Source organism: Chiloscyllium plagiosum, unplaced genomic scaffold (assembly GCF_037043375.1).
Source record: "Chiloscyllium plagiosum isolate Xiang-an unplaced genomic scaffold, Cpla_swu_hap1 HiC_scaffold_14, whole genome shotgun sequence".
In the NCBI taxonomy this organism is placed as follows: Eukaryota; Metazoa; Chordata; class Chondrichthyes; order Orectolobiformes; family Hemiscylliidae; genus Chiloscyllium; species Chiloscyllium plagiosum.
In genome coordinates this window covers 65,904,616-65,930,386 of record NW_028270152.1, presented here as the reverse complement: position 1 = coordinate 65,930,386, position 25,771 = coordinate 65,904,616, and the positions used below count along the sequence as shown (strand labels likewise).

The following is a 25,771-nucleotide window of genomic DNA, read 5'->3' as shown; positions in this document are numbered from 1 at the left end:
AACTTTCACTGGAGTCATTGTTAATTTTTGTCCTGATATGGTTTCCATTACCATCAAATAATTTAGCATTTCTGGTCTCACGGCTTACTTTTTACCAATCCCACCTGATCTTGGCCCTAATTTACGTGCAATTAGTTGTTACAATTTTTACATTACAGCCAACATTCTGACCAACTTCATGGAGTTTAACCAATTGCTTTGTTGGAATAAAAGTGGAATCAAGTCAAACTTGTGATAATGAAGAGTGAAATATGGATTCTTTAAAGCCTCTGTACTGATCCAACATAAATGCCCCTGAAATTCAATGATTCGGCTTTTTATTCCAAGATTTAAGTTGTGGCTTGCACCAACTCTGTTCCAGACATAGTGATTAATCGTTTGGGCCAAGTATATTAATAATCAGGGCAGTATGCCTGTTGATTTGTTGACTTCAAAAAGTTACACTTAGTAAGAAAAGTGTTTAACCTTGACTTGATCCTGATATTTCAGAGGTTTTATGTACAGTATATGCTTTGTGTACTTTTAAGACTTGGCATGAAATCGGTAGAACTGTTTCCACTGAAAAGATTAGTTAACAGATTTTAGGTAATTATGAAAGAAGCAGGTGCAATTTGTGTGAGAAGGATTTTGCAGCAAGTTGTAGTTTGGGACCTGGACAGGATTCCATCATTCAAAATGGTAACAAGATTGCTTGCTGAACTGAGAATATGGATAGAATAGGGATGTGGGATTTGAGAAGTGGTTTCAGACACAAGGGACCAAATGGTCTCCTACTATGCACCATTCTGACCTCTTTATAAGTAAGTATTTTCTTCCCTCAAAAATCAGATGATGTAGAATAAAAGGCAGGTAATAACTTGGGTGAGGTGCTGTGTAAGTTTGTTCTGCCTCTTAGCACCATTTTTGCTTATTTAAAAAAGTTTATATCAGTTTTATGGAAGTATTAGTTTGTGAACTTCCTCTAATGTTTTCAGTGTACACATTAAAAAACCTCATCAGCATTTGAAGGCTTTAAAATACTTTGAATTTATCCAAGAATAGAGATACAATAAAGGGGCAGTACCGTGTTTCTAATGTAGATTTTATTATGCAGTTTGACCTTCAGTTCATTTGTATAAGTCAATGTAAGCCAGTAAGGTAATTCTTTTCGGCACTGGATGTTTGTGAACCATGTTTGAAGGAAACCTTGGGGCACAGTGGCTCGCTGGTTAGAATAGCTGCCTCACAGCACTAGGGACCCAGGTTCAATTCCTGCCTCAGACGACTGTCTGTGTGGAGTTTGCACGTTCTCCCCGCGTCTGTGTGGGTTGCCTCCGGATGCTCTGTTTTCTTCCCACGATGCAAAGATGTGTCAGTCAGGTGAATTGGCCATGCTACATTGCCCATAGTGTTAGGTTCATTAGTCAGGGGTAAATATATTGTTGGGGAATGGATCTGGGTGGGTTGCTCTTCGGAAGGTTGGTGTGGACTTGTGCCAAAGGGCCTGTTTCCATACTGTCGGGAATCTAATCTAATCAATTGTAAATTGCAGAGACCTTTGCTGCTCTTGCAGGGAATAAGTACTCAAGCATTTAGTTTTCTTTGAAATACTTGCTGTTTTGTGTGCATCACTGCCTGAACGTAAGTGAAACTCCTATTTTATGATGTGGAAAGGTGTTGGTGGCAGCATAATGTTAATGGGCTCGTAATCCATAACTCCAAAGCTGTGATGTCCACTGTCAAGCAGAACAAGGGTGGCAAATGCATGGGAGGAACGCCACTTTAACTCCTTCAAATCGTACACCATCCTGACTTGGAAACATATTGCTGTATGCTAGCCTGATTGATGATATCCCATGTATAAACAAAAGAGACTTGTAGTCCACATATAATATATTATTTTTTCCCTAGACTTGAAGAAATTGCATTCAGATTTGTGGCATCAGCAAAATTTACTTTTAAAATGAATTTAACAGACCAAAGGAAACAACTTCAGAGGTTGTCTTAATCGGAATTTGAGAATTGGTTCAATTAAAACATTGTCATTCATTCATGTGCCAATTACTGCCATGTGTAATATTTGAAAAAGTCTTGGAAAGTTCAAAAACTGGGAAGAAAGTGTGAATGCTGTTGTGATTGATTTTTTGTACTTATGTTGCATGTTTCAAAATTACTCAGCAAAAATCTTGAGTTCATTAGGACATTTTACAATTTTCCTGGGTGTAATTATTATAACTCTACCTTAAATATAATTTACCATGTGTTAAGTTTGAAAGATTAATCCTTAGAGTAATATGACTACAGACGTGTTGGAATTAATGTTACAAATGTCTGGATGATCTTGTCAAACTGGAGAATTTAGAATGCAACTCTGTTCAAGGAAGGAATTCAACAAATTAAGGAAATACAGGTGAATGACCTTAACATCAGTCATTAGGGAAATATTGGAATCTGTTATGATGAGATATTTAGCAGGGCATTTAGAAAACTTTGATGCAGTCAGACACAGCCAGCATATGTCTTGAAAGGGGAATTGTTTGACTAAGTTTTATTTAAGTTCTTTAAGGAAATTAGAAAGCCATGTGGAAAAAGGAAACTTTAGATTTCCAAAAGTCCTTTGACATTTACCATCAAAGCTTGCTGTCCAAAACAAACTCATGGTGTAAGGAGTAAAAGATTATCATGGAGAATTGTTCAGCTAGCAAGGCATGACTAGGTCGTGCTCAAATTGAAAAGCTGAATGTAGAATGCCTCAGGATCAGTGCTGGGGTCTCAATTGTTTATAATTTATACCAATGACTTGAAAGGACTGAGTGCATGGTAGCTAAATTTGATGATGAGAAAATAATAGGTGAAGAAGTTTGTTCTGAAGTGGAAGGATGGGAACTTCGAAGGGATATAGATTGAGTGGTCAAATAAATTAGATGGATTATAATGTGAAAAACACAAACATGCCGACTTGTGCAGAGGAATGGAATAGTATATTTAGTTGACGAGTTTCAGAACAGATGAATCAGATTGTTTTTTTTATATAGATATTTTTATTAGAAATTTAGCATTTTTACAAGTTTACAAAAATAAACAAAACTCTCAAGTACAAACATTGATATACAATTAAATCTTAAATATACAATAGCCAAAATTTAACAAGAAAAAATACTGAGAAAGAAAAAAAACAAAACTCGACTAACTACTAATCTAACCTACAACTAACCAGAGTGTATATTTAAGTCTCTTACATTATTCAAATGAGAGAGAGAAAAAAAAACAACGGATAACATTAGAAATTGAGTAGTGAGATACATGCTCGGAATGTGTTAACATCAAATGTAACAAAACCTGTATTCGTGCGGGATTCCCCTCCTAAGGGGCCCCAGACCAACCAGGTTCGTAATCTCAATTAAATAAAAGCCCTTGTTAGTATAGCCGAAATATCTGTATTTATGTAATTCAAGAAGGGCTGCCATATTTTATAAAATAATTCGGTCTTTCGGTGCACCATATTTGTAAGGAAGTCAAGGGGAATACATTCCATAATTAATCTGTGCCAATTTGAAAGTCCAGAGGGCCCTCAGCCACCCAGTTTACCAAAATATTTTTCCTTGCACAGAAAGAGAGAATAGAAAATAGTCTCTTCCCATACATGTCCAGGGAGGGAAAGTTCGAAAAGCCCAAAAGGAGAGATACAAGGTCCACTTTAATTTCCGTTCCTAGAATTTCTGTCAGGGTACTTGCTACTTTAGTCCAATATCTACGGATCTTATGACAGGTCCATAGGCAATGTACAAGAGTGCCCACCTCTATTTTCCATTTGGGACACATTGGAGATGCCCCTGCCTTAAATTTTGCCAATCAATCTGGTGCTATATGGGCCCTATGAAGTATCTTCAGCTGGATAGCCTGAGTTCTGTTACAGATGGTAATTCTTCTAGGATTTTCCCAAATGTCATTCCATGTTTCTATAGAGATTTCTAGTCCCAAATCCTGATCCCATGTTTTAAGCAGATTGTCCATATCTCCCGATACTTCTTCATGTAGTAAATGATAAATAGTACTGATGGAAGATACCCCCATTGGTCTTAGCACTCTACATTCTCTATCTGATTTATAAAGACTATCTAATAACGTAGTCTTCTTCTGTATATAGTCTCGAATTTGGAAGTATCGAAAGAGATCTCCATTAGGTAATCCGAATTTCTGACGCAGCTGTTCAAAAGACATCAAGACCCCATCTTTAAATAGGTCCCCAAGACATGAGATACCCCTGGATCTCCAGAGTTTAAAAGTGGCATCTGTTAATCCCGGTTGGAATCCCCATGCTCCCACTATCGGCGCATAGGGGGATGTTTTATGTGAGTTGCCCTCATTTTGCCGCATTATATTCCAAGCTTTAATTGTGTTTAGTATTATAGGGTTTTTACAGTGATCTGTAATGATTTTCCTCTTGTCTGAAAATAAAAGGTTAATAAGTGGGTATTTTACTTGAGAGGCCTCGATGTCCAACCAGATTGATTGTGGATCAGACAAGACCCAATCAGCTATGTAACTTAATAGGGAACTTAACTGATATTTCCTAAAATCTGGGAAGTCCAATCCTCCCCTTGCCTGTGGAAGCTGTAGCTTCTTCAGCTTAATGAGGGGCCGTCTATGATTCCAGATAAAGGAACCCATCCAGCCATATAATTTACGTAGTGCCAGCCTCAGAAGCATTCTCATAGGGTATAGGAGACGGGGCAGGACATTCATTTTAATTAATGCTGTTCTACCCAGCCAGGAAATTGGAAGGTCTCCCCATCGCTGGAGGTCCTGCCTTATCCTTTCCAGTAAATGCACAAAATTAGCCTTGTACAACTGACCAAATACTGGGGTGATAAAAATGCCTAAATATAAGAAACCCTCCATGGACCAACGAAAGGGAAAAAGGGATCCGTCCACTAAGTGGGGTATTATAGCAAGGCCACCCATTGGCATAGCCTCCGATTTTGAAAAATTAATTTTATAGCCTGAGAATGCGCTAAATGTATTAATAACTTGGATTAAGCGAGGTACGGACATCAGAGGATTAATGAGGAATAGAAGAACATCATCTGCATAAAGGGTAATTTTATGTTTACCTGTACCAATCCTCGGGGCCGTTATATTAGGATTCGCCCGTATAGCTTCTGCTAGTGGTTCAATTATTAGCGTAAATAACAATGGCGAGAGCGGACATCCCTGATGGCAGCCCCTACCCACACTGAAGCTATCCGAACCTAATCCGTTGGTAACCACAATTACTTTGGGATCACTATACAATGTTGAGACCCATTTGGTAAACACCTTTCCAACGCCAAACCTTTCCAATGTGTAAAACAAATATGACCATTAAACCCTATCAAATGCCCTTTCCGCGTCTAATGAAACTACTACTCCTGGTATCTTTCCCTGATGGCAGGCTTGAATCATATTCAAAACCCTTCTAATATTATTGGATGATCTACCGTCCTTAATAAACCCCGTCTGATCCTCCTTTATGATATGTGGCAGTACCCTTTCTAGTCCAATGCTAATGTTTTAGAAAGAATTTTAAAATCTACATTTAGCAAGGATATTGGTCTATATGATGTACAATCTTCTGGATCCTTTCCTTTTTTAAGGATAAGACAGATATTTGCCTCTTTCAGCGAAGGCAGGAGACAACCCTGACTATATGCATAGTTATACATGTCCATAAGTGGACCAGCCAATATTTGTGTAAAATCTTTATAGAATTCAGCTTGAAAACCATCTGGGCCCGGTGCCTTACTGCTCTGAAGTTGCCTGATTACGTCAAGTATTTCTTGGACTGTTAGGGGAGCATTTAAGACCGATATCTGTTCCGGAGTTAGACCCGGAAAGATCAAATTTTAAAAAAATGATTGCATCCTCCTAGTCCTGTCTTCACAATCCTGCGATTTATATAAATCAGAATAAAATTTTCTAAAGATTGCATTAATCTTTTTAAATACCAGTACTTTCCTTGATAACGTAATAGTTTGAGGAGCCTTTTTTTTTCTTTGCAAGAAATGCTAAGTATCTACCCGGTTTGTTGCCAAATTCATATAACCTTTGTTTTGCAAATAATATTTCCCTCTTAGCCGTTTGGGTAAGCGTGGTGTTTAGAGCTGTCCTAAGGGCCGTAATCCTTTGCAATTTAATAATAGAAGGTCTATCAGCATATGCTGTTTCAGCTGCTTTTAAGCGTGCTTCGAGCAGATGCTGTTGTTCTCCCTTTAATTTTTTTCTGGGTCGCTGAGTAGGAGATGATCAAACCTCGCGCGTAAGCTTTGATGGTCTCCCACATCATTGATGGGTTGCTAGCCCTACCTAAATTAATTTCTAAAAAAGTTTTAAATTCTTGAGAGAAGTACTTTACAAATTTACTATCTTTCATTAGGAAGGGGTCCATACGCCAATGCCAAGGGGATGTCCTGTTGTTCCTTGCCTTGGTTTCCATATATACAGCAGCGTGGTCGGAAATTGCTATACTACCTATTTTACGGGATGATATGGAATTTAAAAAAATCGAGGGGGCAAAAAACATATCAATTCTGGTATGACATTTATGTGGATTGGAGTAGAAAGAAAAATCTCTGCCCTGTGGATGAAGACATCTCCATACATCATCTAATCCTAATTCTTTATTCAGATCCACCAATTGTCTAGATCTGGGAGATACTCCTGCAGTACTCTTGGAAATCCTATCTATTTCCGGATCCATAATACAATTAAAGTCTCCCCCTATAATTGTATGACGGGCACCAAAAGCCATCAATTTTGAAAAGGCTTCCGTTATAAATTTAAAGGGGTGTGTCGGGGGGGGGGGGGCAGTACAAATTTAAAATCCCATATTCCTCTCCATTTAGAAGGGCTTTAATCAAAATATATTGTCCAGATTCGTCTTTTATCTGATTTAGGATTTTGAAAGAGAAATTCTTCCGAACAAGAATAACAACTCCCCTACTTTTTGAGCTAAAAGAAGAAAAAAAGGCCTGATCAAATCCACCCTGTCGTAATTTCAAGTGTTCTTTATCCAACAGATGTGTCTTCTGTAGGAGAGCTATATCAACTCTTTCCTCCTTAAGATTTGATAATATTTTCTTCCTTTTGACTGGCGAATTACTCCCCTTGACATTCCAGGTGCACCACTTAACCGCCTGATCAACCATAATCGTCTGGGCAAATCCAAGACCCCTCAGGAGGGGAAACCCTATCCAGAACATCCCGAGCATAGAGCATATAAAATTCACAAAAATAAAGGCTCTCTAATACACTCACAACAGTATAATAAAGAGCTATTTCTAAATAATAAAAAAAAGTATTTAAATGGAGATTTTCCCCCTTGTTCTCAGGGGGTGTCACTTCCTTTCCAAAGGTCCATCGTATCCTCTCCTAACCAATGTCCCACCCTTGACCCAGGCGCTCCTCAATAGAATGAGGAGAATTCAGATATAATACAAAGCTAGAGTTAACAGTGAGCACCCTACCCCCCCCCCCCCCCCCCACCCACACCAACACCTGGATATATTTGGTAGTGTTAATACCATGTATAAACATATATAACTCTAAAATTACAACCTCAACAAATAATAATAAAATATAATAATACAAAATAACAAGGGAAAACAACCCCGCTCCTAGAGACAGAGGTAAAATAGAATAAGGTAACCACCTCCCCCCACCAACATTAACTAAAACCCCGGCTTTTATATAATAAAAAAAACAACCCCAAGGGGGGGGGGAGAAAATCGTTAAATAGAGAACAAATAAATAAATCCCTCTCCCTACCCCCCAAGATAATATTAAACAGTAAGGTAAGAAAAAAGAAAAAGGGGAGGATATAAACCGGAGTGGAGGAAAGGCACACCAATATCCATTATCTCTTAGGATTTATCTAAGAGAGTCCAAAAATTCTTTAGCCTTTTCTGGCGATCCGAAGTTATACATGGATCCTTCATGGTTAAAGCGTAGCGTCGCTGGGTAGTGTAAGGAGTACTGAATATTTAAGTCCCTTAAACGCTTCTTTGCCTCATTGAATGCCTTCATCTTTCTGACCAGAGCCAGGGAAAAGTCCTGGAATAACATGATCTTGGTTCCTTTATAGATCATAGCTTGGGAATCTTTTCCAAGATTTTTAGGAGTATCTGCCTCTCCCTATAGCTCTGCAGCCGAAACAGGACCGGGCAGGGACGCTGGTTGAAGCCGGGCCCGCGTATTGTGACCCGGTAGGCCCATTCTACTCTTACCAGGCCTGATCCAGATTTAAAAGCTGTGGCAGCGACTGCTCGAGGAACGCTGTAAGCTGGCCTTCCTCTTCCCGTTCGGGAAGGCCCAGCATACGAATATTTTTTTGACAACCTCGATTATCGAGGTCATCAGTGTGATTCTCTGAACGAGTCCGGACCTGATCCACGGCCGATTGCGCTGTAGTTTCGGAGGTCGCGGCCTTTAGCTCCGCCCTCCGACCCGGCGCTCGATTTCTTTAATGTCTCGGTTGTGCCTTTGCAGCGCGGCCGAGAGTGAGTCCCATCGACTTCGGGATTCTTCGATGAAAGCGTCGATCTTTGCAAAGAGTTTAGAGATGATTTCCACGAGGCTCGCCACTGTAGGTAAGTCCCCGGGGCGGCTGCGGATGTCTCTGCTGCAGCTGGAGAGGGTGGGGGAGGGGTTCCTGTTTGCTGAGAGCTGCAGGCTCCCTTCCCTTTGGTCATTTTTACTAAAGATTAGATTGTTTAAATTTAATACTAAGCAACTAATTAAATTAAACTATTTTGAATGATTTGGTGAGTGTGGTGGGGGTGGGTGACCCACTTTACCCAAGTCTTGGGAGGAGCACTGTAGACTCAGACTTGCTGGGTCGCCGCCATCTTGGATCCCCCCCAAATTGATTGTTAAACCGTGACAATCATGCAAGTACGGAATTGGGTAGGAAAAGTAAGTTGAGTCTTGTCATGTTATGACCCCCATCTGCTGTTCCTACCTCCTAAGGCGGACTTCGGTACAGGCAACAACACAGAGTGGTTGAGTAGAGGCTGATAGCCAAGTTCAGTACCTATGGGGATGGCCTCAACTGGGCCCTTCGGTTGATGTCACACATGTGACCCCAACTACATTATACACTCTCATACACAAGCGTGCACACTTATACATACTTACACTCACGCAGACCTCCTCTCATACACATGCTCTCTCTCATACACACACACGTATACAACCCCAACACTCTCACTCATGCAGACGCCCCCTCGCAGGCTTATACCCCTCACATACTCACTCTCACTTTACCAAGCTTGCTCATGCAAACAATACATTCTAGTTTGTTCAAAAAATGCACAACCTGCAGGACCGTCAATCCATGCAATAATTTGTAAATTCCACTTTGGATAGAATCAGCCCAACTCAAGGTTGGGATATACACAGACTGTAACCTCACACCTTTAATGCATTGTCTGAGCTGAGATGTCACCTTTTTTTAATAAAACCTTAAGTTATCTTGAGAATGTGGCTTAGAAGAAGTTCTGGAATTTGCATATTAATGACCCAAAACCAGCAACCCATTCTATAAGATTTAACAGCAATCAAGTGTTGTTGCAAGGCACTGTAATCTTTTGCAATAAATTGTGCCCTATGGTTCACAACCACCTGATGAAGGAGCAGTGCTCCGAAAGCTAGTGCTTCCAGCTAAACCTATTGGACTGTAACCTGGTGTTGTGATTTTTGACTTTGTCTACTGGACAAATCAGATCCCAGAATGAAATCTGGCTTGAAAGATCTTATTTTATTGTTTCATGATCTTTCATCAAAACTTAAGCACATCGGGCTGAAGATTGTTTATTGAAAAGAAATGAAGACAATATGAAACAAATCATGCTACCTAAATATAATTTTAAACACTGACAAGGACACTTGCGGAAGTCTCCCAACAATAAGGCCTCTATTTCAAGCTTTATCTTTCAGTATCACAGTCTCCATCAAGTGTTTGTACTTTAGTATGAGGAGGGCAAAGTAGTGAGGATGGTCAGCTTTGTATCCCCCTTTCTTGCAATCATCCCTTTCTCTCTGAGCTTGGTGTGTATATGGTAGCGAAATTTAAACCTGGAGTCACTTCTGTCTGTTTAGTTTGTGGTGACTGGTCAGAGGTGCTTATCTGAAGATTGCTTTTATATAGAAATCCTTTATCCTGCCTTAATGAAATCAGAATATAGAGTTAATTAAATTTAGAGAGGACAAAGGATTTCTTTTGTTCTTCTGTAGTCATTTGATTTGCTCTTTCCAATTGGACCATATATTTAATCATGGAATGAAATTGTGCAGAATGCCATTTATTGCATCATGCTTGTGGTGGCTCTTTGACAAACCTGTCTAATTTGACCTGTCCCTGACCTTTCATTAGTGTGGCAAGTTTTTGCTGCTTGTGTGTTCTGAAGAAGTCCTACCAGACTAAGTGTTAACTCCTACTTACATCTCCAACTTGCTGAATTTCTCCAGTACTTTCCTTATATTTCAGAATTCATAGTATTTTGCTTTTAGTTAAGTAGAATTGATTTCTTTGTGAGCCCGCAACGTATCTAGACTAACCTGAGTAGCCTCAGTGTAAAGTCACAAGATCTGTTACTTGCACAAACCAAAGTCAGCTGATTGTCTCATGCGTATGATTTTGTCATTTTGCTGCCAACATCTCTCCAACTCAGAACCTATCTCTTAACTGTGCATGATTAACATAGTTATTAAAGGTTTGATTTTAAAATTATTTTAAAGTCTCGATTTATAGAATGTTGTCTTCAAATATCCATTTTCACTGGAACTGCTTGCACTAATTTCTTCTAAGTGTGCATCTTTTTTTGTCTTGCAGTTTCTGGTCTAATCTGACATTTTTGCCTATTGCTTCAGTCTGTTGTGGTGCTACACAACAGTAACCGGAAGTTGTTGCAATGCGCCCGTGCTGTGTGAACTGAAGACACTTTGCTTAACCATTTCCTCTAAAGCAGCAGTATCGGGCAGTGACTAAGATAAAATGTTGCAGAGGCCACTGATGGTCATCAAGCAGTTAAGGTGACCCAAAGGCTGGTTAAACACATGGATTTGGAGGAGGGCTGAAATTAAGATTTTAAGCAAACTAGTTTTGATGCTTGTGGCGTATGCAATTACAATAGTTTACCATAATTTGCCACATTGGAATATATTTTCTAATCCGGGTCAGAAATACTTTTTTTCAATTTTGATCAGACAAAATAAGACATGTTTATGTTTTTGAGGAGTTCATACAAACTTCAGTGTCAGGACCTTTCTCAGTTGCAGCAGTCTAACCTAGCCCAGGATTCTGCATCCTTTCACCACACTTCCTGCTGGCTTCAGTCAGAGGATGGAGTGGAGGTGTTGGGGTCAGGTTGGATTTGGTAGGGGAGGGTTGAGATGGATCAGGGTATTTCCAGGGATGTCGGCCAGCAGGGAGGTTTGGTTTAGAGTTGAGTTGGGTTGAATCTGAGTTTTGGGGAGGGGTTATGATTTGTTGGAGGTGAGTGTAATGGGAGGTCTGTCCATAAAGGTTGGGGGTGTAGGTCAATGAGTCAGGGGACATTGGTTTAATAGTTACCCAGAAGTTGAGACATGTCTTAATCCTTCCTCTGAAGTCTGCAACTCTAACCCAGAATTGGTGACTTTCTTGGAGGGTTCCAGGCACTATGCAATTGCCTATCAGAAGTTTTCACTTCCAGGGCAATGCCTGCAAGTCAGCTGCATCAATAGTTCCACATGGTTTCATTCCACAACTGTCTGCACTGCCATGCTTATCTTTCCATTGGAAGGTCAAGCTAGTTGTTTTGATTTAAACTAGATAACTTCTGCTCTGTTTTTGGGGAAAATCTGAAAAATTATTTAAAGAATAATTAATGAGATAAACTTGAAGTTGCATTGTGATGTCACGTTTCAGGACCTTGCAAATTGGAGAGGTTGGTGATTTAGTGAAGGTGATAGAGCAGATAGCTTTTGAAAATTTGTGATAATTGCAACGTTGAGGTTGGGGCGGATGAATTCTGAAGAAAATGAACCCCTGTGCTAATCATATGGCAGGGAGGATGGTTATTTGGTGAAGGACTGGAGTTGGTAGGGATTAAAGGGCATGATGAGAGTATGTTTTTAGATTGGGTTGTGCAAAAGCTAGGTTAGCCATATTGGACAGATGGTGCTCAATGACTTTTGGGACAAATCGTAAAGTCCCTCATGTTTGGTATGGCAGACGCGAAGGGGAAGTGGGGATGGGAGCTAAGAGTGGTGACTTGTTGTGTCATCTGGAATCATCCGAATAATCTGAAACCATGGAAAGAGGATTACTTTCTTGCTCAAGTTAGAAATTGTGACTGAAGACATTGATTCCGCATCAGTGCACTTAACTCCACAGCTTGCATTTGGGAAGTATTTGGATTTGTGAAGGAGCAAACTGACATACTTTGAGATGGGAATATTTATTTCAAACCACTGCAGCCCCCACCCACACTATTTAACTTAGTAATTTTGTAGTGGCAAATATTACTACTCAAATGCAAATTTATTTAGTTTTGAAATGTTTTCCTGTTCTTCAGAACCATTTCTATAGGACAATAGTCATTCATACCAGGAGATTTCACTGTCATTCCCACAAATTGCTACATCTTGCCAGTACTCTGTGTAAGAATGAATGTGCACCAAAACTCAGCATTCCTGAGCAATTCTTATTCATTTTGACTATTGCTTGCGCCTCAAAACTATTGTGAACAGTACTCAACCCTCCACGTCCAAAGGAGCTGAAGAGTCTTAACCGTTCTCAACCTACAACCTAGAGATGCAGATGATTCGGATGAAGATCCACAGCTCTCTACCTACAGCTAAGCAATTTTGTGTATGATTCAAGAAAGCATTTTTAACATTTTCATGTCTGTTTTGGTGTTTTAAATTTGTTTCATATTCTGGGAAAATAACCCATGCATTTATATGGGTTTCTGTGGGATTGTTTTGAATAATGCAACTTAATTTAACCTAGGAGCTTAACCACCTGCACGAGCATAAACTTTGCAAGAAAGTAGCTTTGCTTTATGAAAGATTAGAAATAGTTTCCATGACATTAGATGAAAGTGCTACTAATAGGCAAGAAGTTAGGAGAGATGAGAAGTGGAACAACAGACATGCATGCAACACTTCTTGTGTTGCAAGCTAAGATCAGGAGCTAATGCCTGGAGAATTGAACATGCTGGGTCATTCTCAAATATAGCTAGTTGAAGCATGAAGGGCATTTCATTTTCACTCCATCCAGTTCAGGCCATTGCATTTTAGATACGTGTTATGAAATAGGTTTTTTGGTTTATTGCTTTAGCATAAAATCTTACTCTTCATGTGATTAATTTTAATTTAGAAGCAAGGGAAGAGGAAATACAGCTGCAGTGTGTGCAGCTTTTGTGGGAATTCGCAGTTGTGGTCAATTAAAGGTCGCTAACATTAATCCTAAATTTCAGAATGCGTTGAACCAATTTGTGTAATAAGATGACAGAACTGTTGCAGATTGATTGCATGGAGATGTCTCTCCCCTTAGATATATCTAATGAATTGCTTTATCTTGGCACATCAACCACTTTCTATTTTTAAACTGTGTACCAGTAAACTGTAGCATGTGAACAGAAATTGATATCCATTCAAGTCACTAATTACTTGAATATAAAAATGTCTGTGCTGTTAAAATGCCCAGTTTTAAAATGTCAATAATTTAGACAAAACACTACATTGCTCAGTCTAATGCAGATGCAGTGAGAGTTGTGATTTTAAAAAGTTATGGGTTAAATCTTGAGCATCTCATTTACGTGCTGAAATGCAAGTTTTCCAGAATTCTCTGTCCAGTTCATTTAAGGACAGTTCCACTGTCTTTAAAAAGACTTGGGATCGCTGCTCCTCCTTGAGAAGGCAAATCTGGAAATAAACACGAGACACTATTAATATTTACGTAACTAGTACAAAACATTTAACTAATAAGTTAGGTGGGATGGGAGAAAACCATGTCAAACTTTAACAACTCAGAAAATATTCCTTCTCATCTGTCTTGATTGGGAAATACATTGATTTTTAAAATGTGCCTACTAGTTCTAGATTTCCCATAAAGGGTAAATATCCTCCAAGCATCTACCCTGGCCACTTCACTTTATCCAAATAAATTACGATTTTTTTCTCCTACTTCTAAATTCCAATGCATGGAAGCCTGATCCTTCCTAAGATATAGTTTATATTGGTTATTAAATGTCAGAATGAGTGCAGTACTCTAATGGGGAGATCTTGCTGTCTGTTCTGAGCTGCACATGGGCTGCTTGGTTTTTTATTGTGGTCTTCAAAGTTTTGTTGCCCAACTAGACATCAAAAGTGTGGTTTAGAAGTCAAGTCAGTGTTTTGATTGTCACTGATACCATGATATGGAAACATCTATTGCTGAGTGAGCTGTTGCCATAATCAAAGCTGAACTTGAAACCTCAACTTTCGTTCAGCTGCTCTTTCCCTCAAATGTTCATTTTAGATTCTGTAAAGGCAACCAATACTTGTTATTAAAGAGCTTTGAAATATTGAGTTACTAGGAATTGTTTAGTTATCAGCTATCAGGGATCGCAGATGTGTCATGATACATGTTTTATTTCAGTGGAGAAGGTTGAACTTTGGGAATTTCTGATCTAATCAACAATTGCTTAAGTTTTTGTATCAGTTACCTGTCAACTTTTTAAGAATAGTGTTCATGGGGGAATTCAAGATGGCAGCGACCCAGTAGGTCTGCTTTGCTGAGCTCTGCACGAGAACCCAAAGTGGAGCTTTACTACTTAATGTGCTGGAAATAACCACTTCTTGACCCCTAGAACTATCCAGTATTAGTCTGAAATTGTTAAGAAAATGACCAAAAGGAAGTGAGCATGAGAATCACATCACACAAAATAAAATCAGCAAAAACAAACTACCTATGTGTTTATAATGTTTTCTCCACAGTGATAATTCTCAGGCTAGTCAGGCAGGAACCTCCAAACCTCCCCTTCCTATCCCCTCCGTAGCAACGGACACACCCATGGCTGCAGAGTTGGTGTCTGCGACTGCCCCAGGAGACTCACCTATGGAGCAGAGCCTGATCTGAGGTCATGAAACTCAGGTTGATTTTGTTGATGGAGGAGACCCGGGCCAGGCATGATTCGATCTCAATCATGCTACATAAGCATGACCAGGAGATCGAGCACCTCGGGCAGCGTGTTGGGGATGCGGAGCAACAGGCCGTGGCTTCAGAGACTGTGGTAGAATCCTCAACGGGTTGGGTCCAGACCCTGAAACGGCAAATGTGGCCTTGGAGGAGCAGATCAACAACCTCCAAGTTCTTAAACCTTTAATACATGGAGAGGAATATGGGATTCTGAATATATATTGCCCCATGGCGCACCCCCTTTAAGTCTTAAAGGATGTGCTTTCTAGATTGATGGCCCTTGGGGCATGTCATACAATTATAGGGGGACATTTTAAACGTATTAATGACCCCAAGGTGGACAGGATGCCTAGGGGTCTTGCGGGTCTTTCTCTGCAATCCAGGCAGTTGGTGGACCTGAACAGGATGTTGGGGTAGTTGGACGTGTGGAGATGTCTTCACCCCGAAGGTAGGGATTTTACCCTTTTTCTAACCCACATAAGTGCTATACTGGAATTGACATGTTTTTGTTGCATTGACGTTTATGAACTCCGTGCTGTCTTGCAAAATAGGAAACATAGCTGTTTCTGACCATGCGGCAGTGGACATGGAGGTGCAGGCCAGTGGTAGCGGAACTGGCTCCCGGCACTGGTGCATGGACCCTTCCTCCTGAAAGATAGCAAGTTTATAGACTATTTAAAATCTTTTGCGATATTAATTCTGGTACGGCCAGTAATACCTCAGTGCTGTGGGAGACTGCCAAAGCCTGTGCACGGGGTTTGATTATTTCTTACTCTGCGACCCAGAAGGGAGAACAGCAATGTTTACTTGAGGCTTGCCTGAAGGCAGCTGAGTTAGCATATTTTGACAGATTGTCTCTAACTAAATTGTAATAGATTACAGCCCTTAGGGCTACTTTGAATGCTGCACTCACCCAAACAGCAAGGAGGGAAATCTCTTTTATGAAACAGATTTTTTGAGTATGATGATAAATTGGGTAGATGTCTAGCGTACTTGGCCAGAAAGAAGAATGCCCTCAACCTATTACATCCATCAGAGAGAGTGCTGGTATTCTTACTTATAGTACAGCATGGAAACAGACCCTTCGGTCCAACCCGTCCATGCTGACCAGATATCCCAACCCAATCTAGTCCCACCTGCCAGTATCCGACCTATATCCCTCCAAACCCTTCCTATTCATATACCCATCCAAATGCCTTTTAAATGTTGCAATTGTACCAGCCTCCCCTACTTCCTCTGGCAGCTCATTCCATACACGTACCACCCTGTGCATGAAAAAGTTGCCCCTTAGGTCCCTTTTATATCTTTCCCCTCTCACCCTAAACCTACGCCCTCTAGTTCTGGACTCCCCCACCCCAGCAAAAAGACTTTGTCTATTTATCCTATCCATGCCCCTCATAATTTTGTAAATCTCGGCCTCCGATGCTCCAGGGAAAACAGCCCCAGCCTGTTCAGCCTCTCCCTATAGCTCAAATCCTCCAACCCTGGCAATATCCTTGTAAATCTTTTCTGAACCCTTTCGAGTTTCACACCATCTTTCCGATACGCCTTCTGGTCTAAGTGCACTCAATATTCCAGCAGTTGTCTGACCAATGTTCTGTACAGCCACAACATGACATTTCAACTCCTGTACTCAATACTCTGACCAATAAAAGAAAGCATACCCAACGTCGCCTTTACTATCCTATCTAGCTGTGACTCGACTTTCGTGGAGCTATGAACCTGTGCTCCAAGGTCTCTTTGTTCAGCAACACTCGTTAGGACCTTACCATTAAGTATATAAGTCCTGCTAAGATTTGCTTTCCCAAAATGCAGCAGCTCGCATTTATCTAAAATAAACTCCATCTGCCACTACTTGGCCCATTGGCCCATCTGATCAAGATCCTGTTGTAATCTGAGGTAACCTTCGCTGTCCACTACACCTGCAATTTTGGTGTCATCTGCAAACTTACTAAGTGTACCTCTTATGCTCGCATCCAAATAATTTATAATGACAAAAAGTGTAGGATCCCGCACCAATCCTTATGGCACTCCACTGGTCACAGGCCTCCAGTCTGAAAAACAACCCTCCACCACTACCCTCTGTCTTTTACCTTTGAGCCAGTTTTGTATCCACATGGCTAGTTTTTACCTGTATTCCATGAGATCTAACCTTGCTAACCAGTCTCCCATGCGGATTTTCCAGACTTTAAGAAATACCAATTGAGTTCTTCACTATCCAGTGTGGCTGAATGGGCCTGTCAAGACCTGTGATCCATCTGGTTGGGTATTGAGGCCTCCCAGACAAAATGCTCCCTCATGAATTTGTTGTTTATGTACAAGATGAGAACTGTTATGGACCTCTGCAGAAATTGTCCTAAACACAGTTAAAGCATGGAGAATGATGAGGCAGGGCGAGGGCAATTTACAAAAAAACTTCCCCTTTCACTCCCATAGTGGAAATGTTGGGATTCTAGTCTGGGTTGATGGACTCTGGCTTTAAGTTCTGGGAGTCCAGAGAAATCTCCTGTTTGGGAGATCTATTTGACAGGGAGGTCACAATGTCCTTTGAGCAGCTGAGTCAGAAATTTGAGCTACCTGGGAGAGATCTCTTTTGTTACTTGAAGGTTAGAGACGTCATACAAAAAAAAGACTACATTGGTTAGTCCCTACAAGTCGGATATGGAGAGGAGAGTGCACTGGTCTACGGGCGCCCTCTCGGTTAGCACTGTCTATCACTTGTTCGGAAGTAATGTTCCAAAGGACATTGAGCAGCTATGTAGAACCTGGATTCAAGAATTGGCAGTGCAAATCTCATCAGAGATGTGGGAGGATATCTGGGAAAACAGTAGGAAGTTCTCGATTTGCAATAGGACCCAGGGTATTCAACTGAAGGTGCTCCACAGGGCTCACTTGGCACTGGAATGGCTTGTGAAATTCAAGTCAGGAGTGTCCCCTCTGTGCCCCAAATGTAAAATGGAGGTTGGCACTCTTACTCATTGTTTGTGGTCGTACCACAAGCTTCACAGGTATTGGGATGCCATAGCGGGTGTTTTGGAAGTGGTTTTGGGAACTGAGGTTAAGTTAAATCTAGTATCCCTTTTTTTTGGGTCTTACACATCCAAAGAGGGAGGATTTGGATGGGAAGAAATTGTTTAATATTCTTTCATTCTGTGCGAGGAAGGGCATTCGAATGAGCTGGGTGTCAGAGAATCCCCCGGGACACTCGAGCTGGTGTAGATTAGTCATGGACACGCCATCCCCCTGGACTTCCTTATGAGTATGGTGCACCAGAAAATGAAATTGTTTTACAGAACATGGCGGCCCTTTTTGAATTATATGGCAGGCTATACTGATCAGGGCCTTTGTGTAGCCGTGAGGGTGGTGCTTGGCAGACCATGAGCCCCTGAGGGATAGAATCCTGAACAAGTGCAGGTTTGCTTACTATTGCTCCCAGTGGTGGGGTGCTTCGGTGAGATTGCGCTGAGTGTAGTAATTTAATTGAATATAATTTGTTGCCTTGCTATAATTTGGTTTAATTTTATTTTGTTTGTTTATTTTTCTTTTTCCTTGGTTATTTATTGAATTGTGGTTTTTGTAGAGGTTTTTTTTGCCTTTTTTCATGTTTTGGTAGTTTGTGGAGTAGAGTTGCAGTTTGTTTCCATTGTTGTTGTCATATTATAAAGTTGTTACACTATTTTGTACTGGTTTTGTAATTTTGTAAAAAAAAAAGCTGAAAACCTTCTTTCAATAAAAATATTTATTTAAAAAAAAAGTAGTGTTCGTGCAAATTTAAAATCAAGGACATCTCTTTGTAAATCTCTGTGCCTCGCCTCATTTTTAAAAAAAAAGTCATTTCAATGCCCAGTATTTTGTAGTGAGGAGAAACGTGTATTAAGACTAGGTGAATTGCAGTATTCTTGTAACTTAATTGAAACATTGAAAGTTTTATCTCTTAAAGTGAGTCGTGTATACTCCGGCCTGAATGGTGTATTAATTGATAGCATCAGGCGATACTTTTCTCCGTGTTGATTTGTACCCTTCTGGGTTTCCCACTCTTGTAAGCGAGCTGCTGCAGTAATGATTAGGCTGCATTCTGCCAGCAGTCCTGATCAATCCATGTGCTCAAAGGAAATCTGATTCAAATGGCCTGTTGGGATGTTTTGGTTTTCAAACTGATTGGACATTAAGGATGAAATCTAAACTGACACCCTTCCATGCTGCGCTTTATTTAATATAATTTACTAAAGCGAGTCTCTAACTGCACAATTTGGGTTTGAAGAGTTGGGTGCAGTATTTATTGTACAGGGCCATTCTCTGGATGCTCTGACGAAAATCTCAATTAATTGTTTATAAGCAGAATGTCGAGCTGTTCATTTCACAGCAGTGTGCAAATTGGCTGTTCTGTTTGTAACAGTCAGTCAAATTTCAAAAACTTTGGGACACCGTATAGGATAACACCGTTCTTTCTATTACATTAGTTGTCTTGAGGTGGGAAAAGATGTGAAATGTCTGTTATTAATTTTCATTCTTTCCTTTAAATTCTAGTGTGGTCAGTTCAGTGAAGATATGATTCCAACTGTTGGCTTCAATATGAGAAAGGTCACCAAAGGCAATGTAACAATAAAGGTATGTAATGAAATGGGTTATCCAGTAAAGTACGGTTATGCTGTTCTGTCTGATTTATCAACACTTTACACCTCGCCCAGTTGTTTGCTGGAAAAGCGCAGCAGGTCAGGCAGCATCCAAGGAACAGGAGAATTGGCGTCTCGGGCACAAGCCCTTCTTCAGGAATGAGGAAAGTGTGCCAAGCAGGTGAAGATAAAAGGTAGGGAGGAGGGACTTGGGGGTGGGGCGTTGGAAATGCGATAGGTGGAAGGAGATCAAGGTGAGGGTGATAGGCCAGAGTGGGGTGGGGGCAGAGAGGTCAGGAAGAAGATCGCAGGTTAGGAAGGCGGTGCTGAGTTCGAGGGATTTGACTGAGACAAGGTGGGGGGAGGGGAAATGAGGAAACTGGAGAAATCTGAGTTCATCCCTTGTGGTTGGAGGGTTCCTAGGCGGAAGATGAGGCGATCTTCCTCCAACCGTCGTGTTGCTATGGTCTGGCGATGGAGGAGTCCAAGGACCTGCATGTCCTTGGAGTGGGAGAGGGAGTTGAAGTGTTGAGCCACGGGGTGGTTGGTCCGGGTGTCCCAGAGGTGTTCTCTGAAAGGTTCTGCATTTAGGCGGCCTGTCTCCCCAATATAGAGGAGGCCACATTGGGTGCAGCGATGTAATAAATGATGTGTGTGGAGGTGCAGGTGAATTTGTGGTGGATATGGAAGTATCCCTTGGGGCCTTGGAGGGAAGTAAGGGGGGAGGTGTGGGCACAAGTTTTGCATTTCTTGCGGTTTCATGGGAAGGTGCTGGGAGTGGAGGTTGGGTTGGTGGGGGGTGTGGACCTGACAAGGGAGTCACGGAGGGAGTGGTCTTTTCGGAACTCTGATAGGGGAGGGGAGGGAAATATATCCCTGGTGGTGGGGTCCGTTTGGAAGTGGTGGAAATGACGGCGGATGATACGCTGTATATGGAGGTTGGTGGGGTGGTTGGCTAAACGCCAGCTCGTGGACACCACCTACTGCCCCCTTGACCATGACCCAACCTCCTACCACCAAACCATCATCTCCCAGACCATCCATAACCTCATCGCCTCAGGGGATATCCCATCCACCGCCTCCAACCTCATAGTCCCACAACCCCGCACCACCCGTTTCTACCTCCTGCCCAAAATCCACAAACCTGACTGCCCCGGCCGACCCATTGTCTCAGCCTGCTCCTGCCCCACTAAACTCATCTCTGCATACCTCGACACGGTCCTGTCTCCCTTAGTCCAAGAACTCCCCACCTATGTTCGGGACACCACACACGCCCTCCACCACCTCCATGATTTTCGCTTCCCTGGTCCCCAACGCCTTCACCATGTACATCCAGTCCCTGTACACCTCCATCCCCCATCACGAAGAACTCAAAGCCCTCCGCTTCTTCCCTTCCCGCTGTACCAACCAGTACCCTTCAACTGACACCCTCCTTCGACTGACTGAACTGGTCCTTACCCTGAACAACTTCTCTTTCCAATCCTCCCATTTCCTCTAAACCAAAGGAGTAGCCATGGGCACCCACATGGGCCCCAGCTATGCCTGCCTCTTCGTAGGATATGTGGAACAGTCCATCTTCCGCAGCTACACTGGCACCACACCCCACCTTTTCCTCCGCTACATCGATGACTGTATCGGCGCTGCCTCGTGCTCCCACGAGGAGGTTGAACAGTTCATCCACTTAACCAACACCTTCCACCCCGACCTCAAATTCACCTGGACCGTTTCAGACTCCTCCCTCCCCTTCCTAGATTTCTCCATTTCTATCTCGGGTGACCGAATCAACACGGACATTTACTATAAACCGACCGACTCCCACAGCTACCTAGACTACACCTCCTCCCACCCTGCCCCCTGTAAAAACGCCATCCCATATTCCCAATTCCTTCGTCTCTGCCGCATCTGCTCCCAGGAGGGCCAGTTCCAATACCGTACAACCCAGATGGCCTCCTTCTTCAAAGACCGCAATTCCCCCTCAGACGTGGCAGACGGTGCCCTCCACCGCATCTCCTCCTCTTCCCGCTACTCCGCCCTTGAGCCCCGCCCCTCCAATCGCCACCAGGACAGAACCCCACTGGTCCTCACCTACCACTCCACCAACCTCCATATACAGCGTATCATCCACCGTCATTTCCGCCACCTCCAAACGGACCCCACCACCAGGGATATATTTCCCTCCCCTCCCCTATCAGCGTTTCGAAAAGACCACTCCCTCCGTGACTCCCTCGTCAGGTCCACACCCCCCACCAACCCAACTTCCACTCCTGGCACCTTCCCCTGCAACCGCAAGAAATGCAAAACCTGCGCCCACACTCTCTTCCCCCCCCCCCCCCCCCCTTTACTTCCCTCCAAGGCCCCAAGGGATACCTCCATATCCGACAAATTCACCTGCACCTCCACACACATCATTTATTGCATCTGCTGCACCCGATATGGCCTCCTCTATATTGGGGAGACAGGCCGCCTACTTGCGGAACGTTTCAGAGAACACCTCTGGGACACCTGGACCAACCAACCCAATCATCCCGTGGCTCAACACTTCAACTCCCTCTCCCACTCCACCAAGGACATGCAGGTCCTTGGACTCCTCCATCGCCAGACCATAGCAACATGACGGTTGGAGGAAGAGCGCATTATCTTCCGCCTAGGAACCCTCCAAACATAAGGGATGAACTCAGATTTCTCCAGTTTCCTCATTTCCCCTCCCCCCACCTTGCCTCAGTCAAATCCCTCGAACTCAGCACCGCCTTCCTAACCTGCAGTCTTCTTCCTGACCTCGCCGCCCCCACCCCACTCTGGCCCATCACCCTCACCTTGATCTCCTTCCACCTATCGCATTTCCAATGCCCCTCCCCCAAGTCCCTCCTCCCTACCTTTTATCTTAGCCTGCTGGACATACTTTACTCATTCCTGAAGAAGGGCTTGTGCCCGAAAGTTCGATTCTCCTGTTCCTTGGATGCTGCCTGACCTGCTGTGCATTTTCAGCTCTGATCTCCAGCATCTGCAGTCCTCACTTTCTCCTCCTACGTTATTCAAATGCCGTGCACAGTTGCAACATACTGTTAAGTAAATTCACCAATGAATAGTGGTGCAAATTGATTTTTACGGCTGCAAAGTATAATTATTGATATTGGGGTTTCTGTGCATTTTGGAATCCAGCAGGTGGTATGGTTAATCCAAAGGCATTTTGATAGTTTCTTGTATGCACAGAGTCAACACTGGGATATAATACATCACGATATAATACTTAGTCACCAACAAAAACCAGAGCGAGATCAGAATCGCAATGCGGAAGGTTGCATCCTCTGTTGAACCGAGATTTCGGGTCAGTAGGTGTTGGTGGATGTCCTCAAAACATTCAAGGTAAGTTGAATATTGGCCTTGCAAGAGGATTGAAAGAGGAGTGAAAGTTAGTTATAAAGCTCGGATTAGATCTTAAGTACAACATTCAGTTCTGTGCACTGCACTTCAGGATGGATTGGTTAGTTTTTAAAGGAGTGCAGTACAGATTCATCAGAATTATACTGAGGCTAAAAGCATTAGATAAGCATTGCCTCAGCTTGAATTCCCTTGAGTGTCGGTAAAAGGATGATCTTTTCGAGGTGCTTAAGATTAAAAGGTTTGATGGGATAGAGAATAACAATTTCCTTTGGGGGGATTCAGAACAAGGGCGCATAACCTATCCTCTGCCGGGGTAGAAATAACCTGTATTTAAAATATTCCCTTTCACAATCTTAGGATGTCCAAAAGTAACTTAATAGCCAATTAAGTACATTTTGAAAATGTTGAATGTCTGCATGATCACTTAAAAATGTCAGATCACTAAATATTGCAAAGAGGGATAGCAAAGGTTACTGAACTGAGGAGGATTGAGTACTCTATGCAAATCAGCTGTGGCCGAGTTGAATGGTGGAACAAGCCAATTCTCACCCAACCGTTTCCAATTTTTAGACTTGAATTCCTGTTCATTTTCCTTAAACTCTGTGAATATGTGACTTTGCAGCAGTCAGAAATTCATTGGGCAGGCCTTGGTCCATGAGAAATTCTCGTAATTCACTACTTAAAATTGTCAGAACCTTCTAAATTATATTCCTGATATCATGTTACTTACAAGTAAAATTCCTGTGTATGGTCTGCTTTGACTTAATTATTTCTCTTCAGCATTAATTTAGATCCAAAGATAAATTGTGGAATGCAATCAGTGTGTTTTAATACACATTTGGTTTTATGAAAAGTTACTAGCTTTATCTAGGAGTACATGGATAATTTAATGATGGGACCATGTGCATGTCATAACTTGAGGCTGACGTGTGTGGTTTGTTAGAAGGCTTTTAGGTTGTTGAGGCTGCACAATGTCCAAGAACATTGGTCCTTGCAGATGAAATTTATAAAACAATTGCCAGTTGCTGAACTGAAACTTTAACTTGAATTATAGATTACCTCAGCAAAGAGCTAGTTTCCACATTCAACAGAAACTGAGATGCCATCACCATTCTCCCCTCTCGCCTTTTAGCATTCTGAAGGGACTCTTCCTCCTGGATATTCTGAAATGCTCTTCAGTCGCCCAACCCTTCCTCGCATTTGCTCAGCTTCTCATCCCAAGCCCATGAGGTACAGCATCTAATCCTTTTAACTCCTCCCTTCCTGCCATCCTAGCGCTCCCATGAGTTGCAAATGAAGTACCGTCTGTCTTGAACTTGAAATTCAGTGTACCACATTTACTGCTGTACTTTGGAGAAATTGAACACAGATTAGATGATTTCTTTGCTAATACCTCAATTTTATCTTGAGCATCTAACTGCTGCTCATTTTAATTCCTCACTCTTAACTTTTTTGCTCTTGGCTTCTGGTACTGTTTTAATTAAGTTCGAGAAACAGTATATCTACCATACTCTAATTTGGTTCTTTATAACCTCCAAACTTGACACTGAATCTCAGATCACAACTTCTGTTTTAATTGTTTTTAGAAAGCAGTTGTTGCTAATGGTTCTGTCTTGTTTGTTCCTGGCAAAAAAACTACTTTCTTGTCTGATTACCAGTCCTCCTCTGTGTTACATAATATCTCCTTCCATCCAATCAAATTTGTTCCTTCTTTCCCTGACTGTACTTGTCTAAAATCTTTCACGTTTGTAATATTTTTCAAGTCTGAGGAAATATTGCTGACCCGAAACATTTTTTTTAACCTGTGGATAATAGTTTTTTCAAAACCCATCAGTTAGCCCTCATATGTAAACGCCCTTGAAAAGGTCAAGATTAGAGTGGTGCTGGAAAAGCACAGCAGGTCAGGCAGCATCTGAGGAGCAGGAAAACCGATATTTCAGGCAGGAACCCTTGCCCGAAACGTCAATTTTCCTGCTCGTTTGCAGCCTGACCTGCTGTGCGTTTCCAGCACCACACTAATCTTGTCTCTAATCTCCAGCATCTACAGTCCTCCCGTTCGGCCGTGAAAAGGTGGTGAGCTGTTTTCTTGAACTGCCGTCATACACTGATATTCCCGTAATGCTGTTGTGTTAGAGCTGCTGATTTGTGATCACACATCCGTGAAAGAAAGATGTGATATTTCCAAGTTGGGGTGGTGAGTAATTTGGGAACTGAAGTGCTGGTATTTTTACATACATGCTGTTATTATCTTTTATAGATGGAAAATTTGGGAGGTCTAGTTTTGAGGCCTTGCTGAATTGCTATAGTGCAACTTGTAAATGGTGCACACAATAGCTATATTACATCATTTACAAGGTGGTGGACAGTGGCCACATCCACTAAATTAACCAAGACAGCTGCTTTGTATGGATAGCTTCAGCTTAGAGTTATGCTGACCATAATGAATGGTGGTGCAGGCTCGAAGACTCGTGCACCTATTGTCTGTTGTCTCTCCCCTTACCTGAGATATGGTGACTCTGTTTAAACCCACCAGTGATTGTGTATATCTAATGAGAGAGCAGATTTTGGTCCTCTGGAATTATGGCAACTTTAC

General features: G+C 41.9%; 1 protein-coding gene across 1 annotated transcript in view; it reads left to right on the top strand.

Moving 5' to 3' along the window:
* arl8ba (ARF like GTPase 8Ba) overlaps window positions 1–25,771 on the top strand; it is a 51,357-nt gene that overhangs the window by 11,037 nt on the left and 14,549 nt on the right. The window contains exon 2 of the mRNA XM_043708558.2: window positions 19,712–19,792. Within this exon, the coding sequence (XP_043564493.1) occupies window positions 19,712–19,792 (81 nt within the window). The remainder of the gene's footprint in view (window positions 1–19,711; window positions 19,793–25,771) is intronic.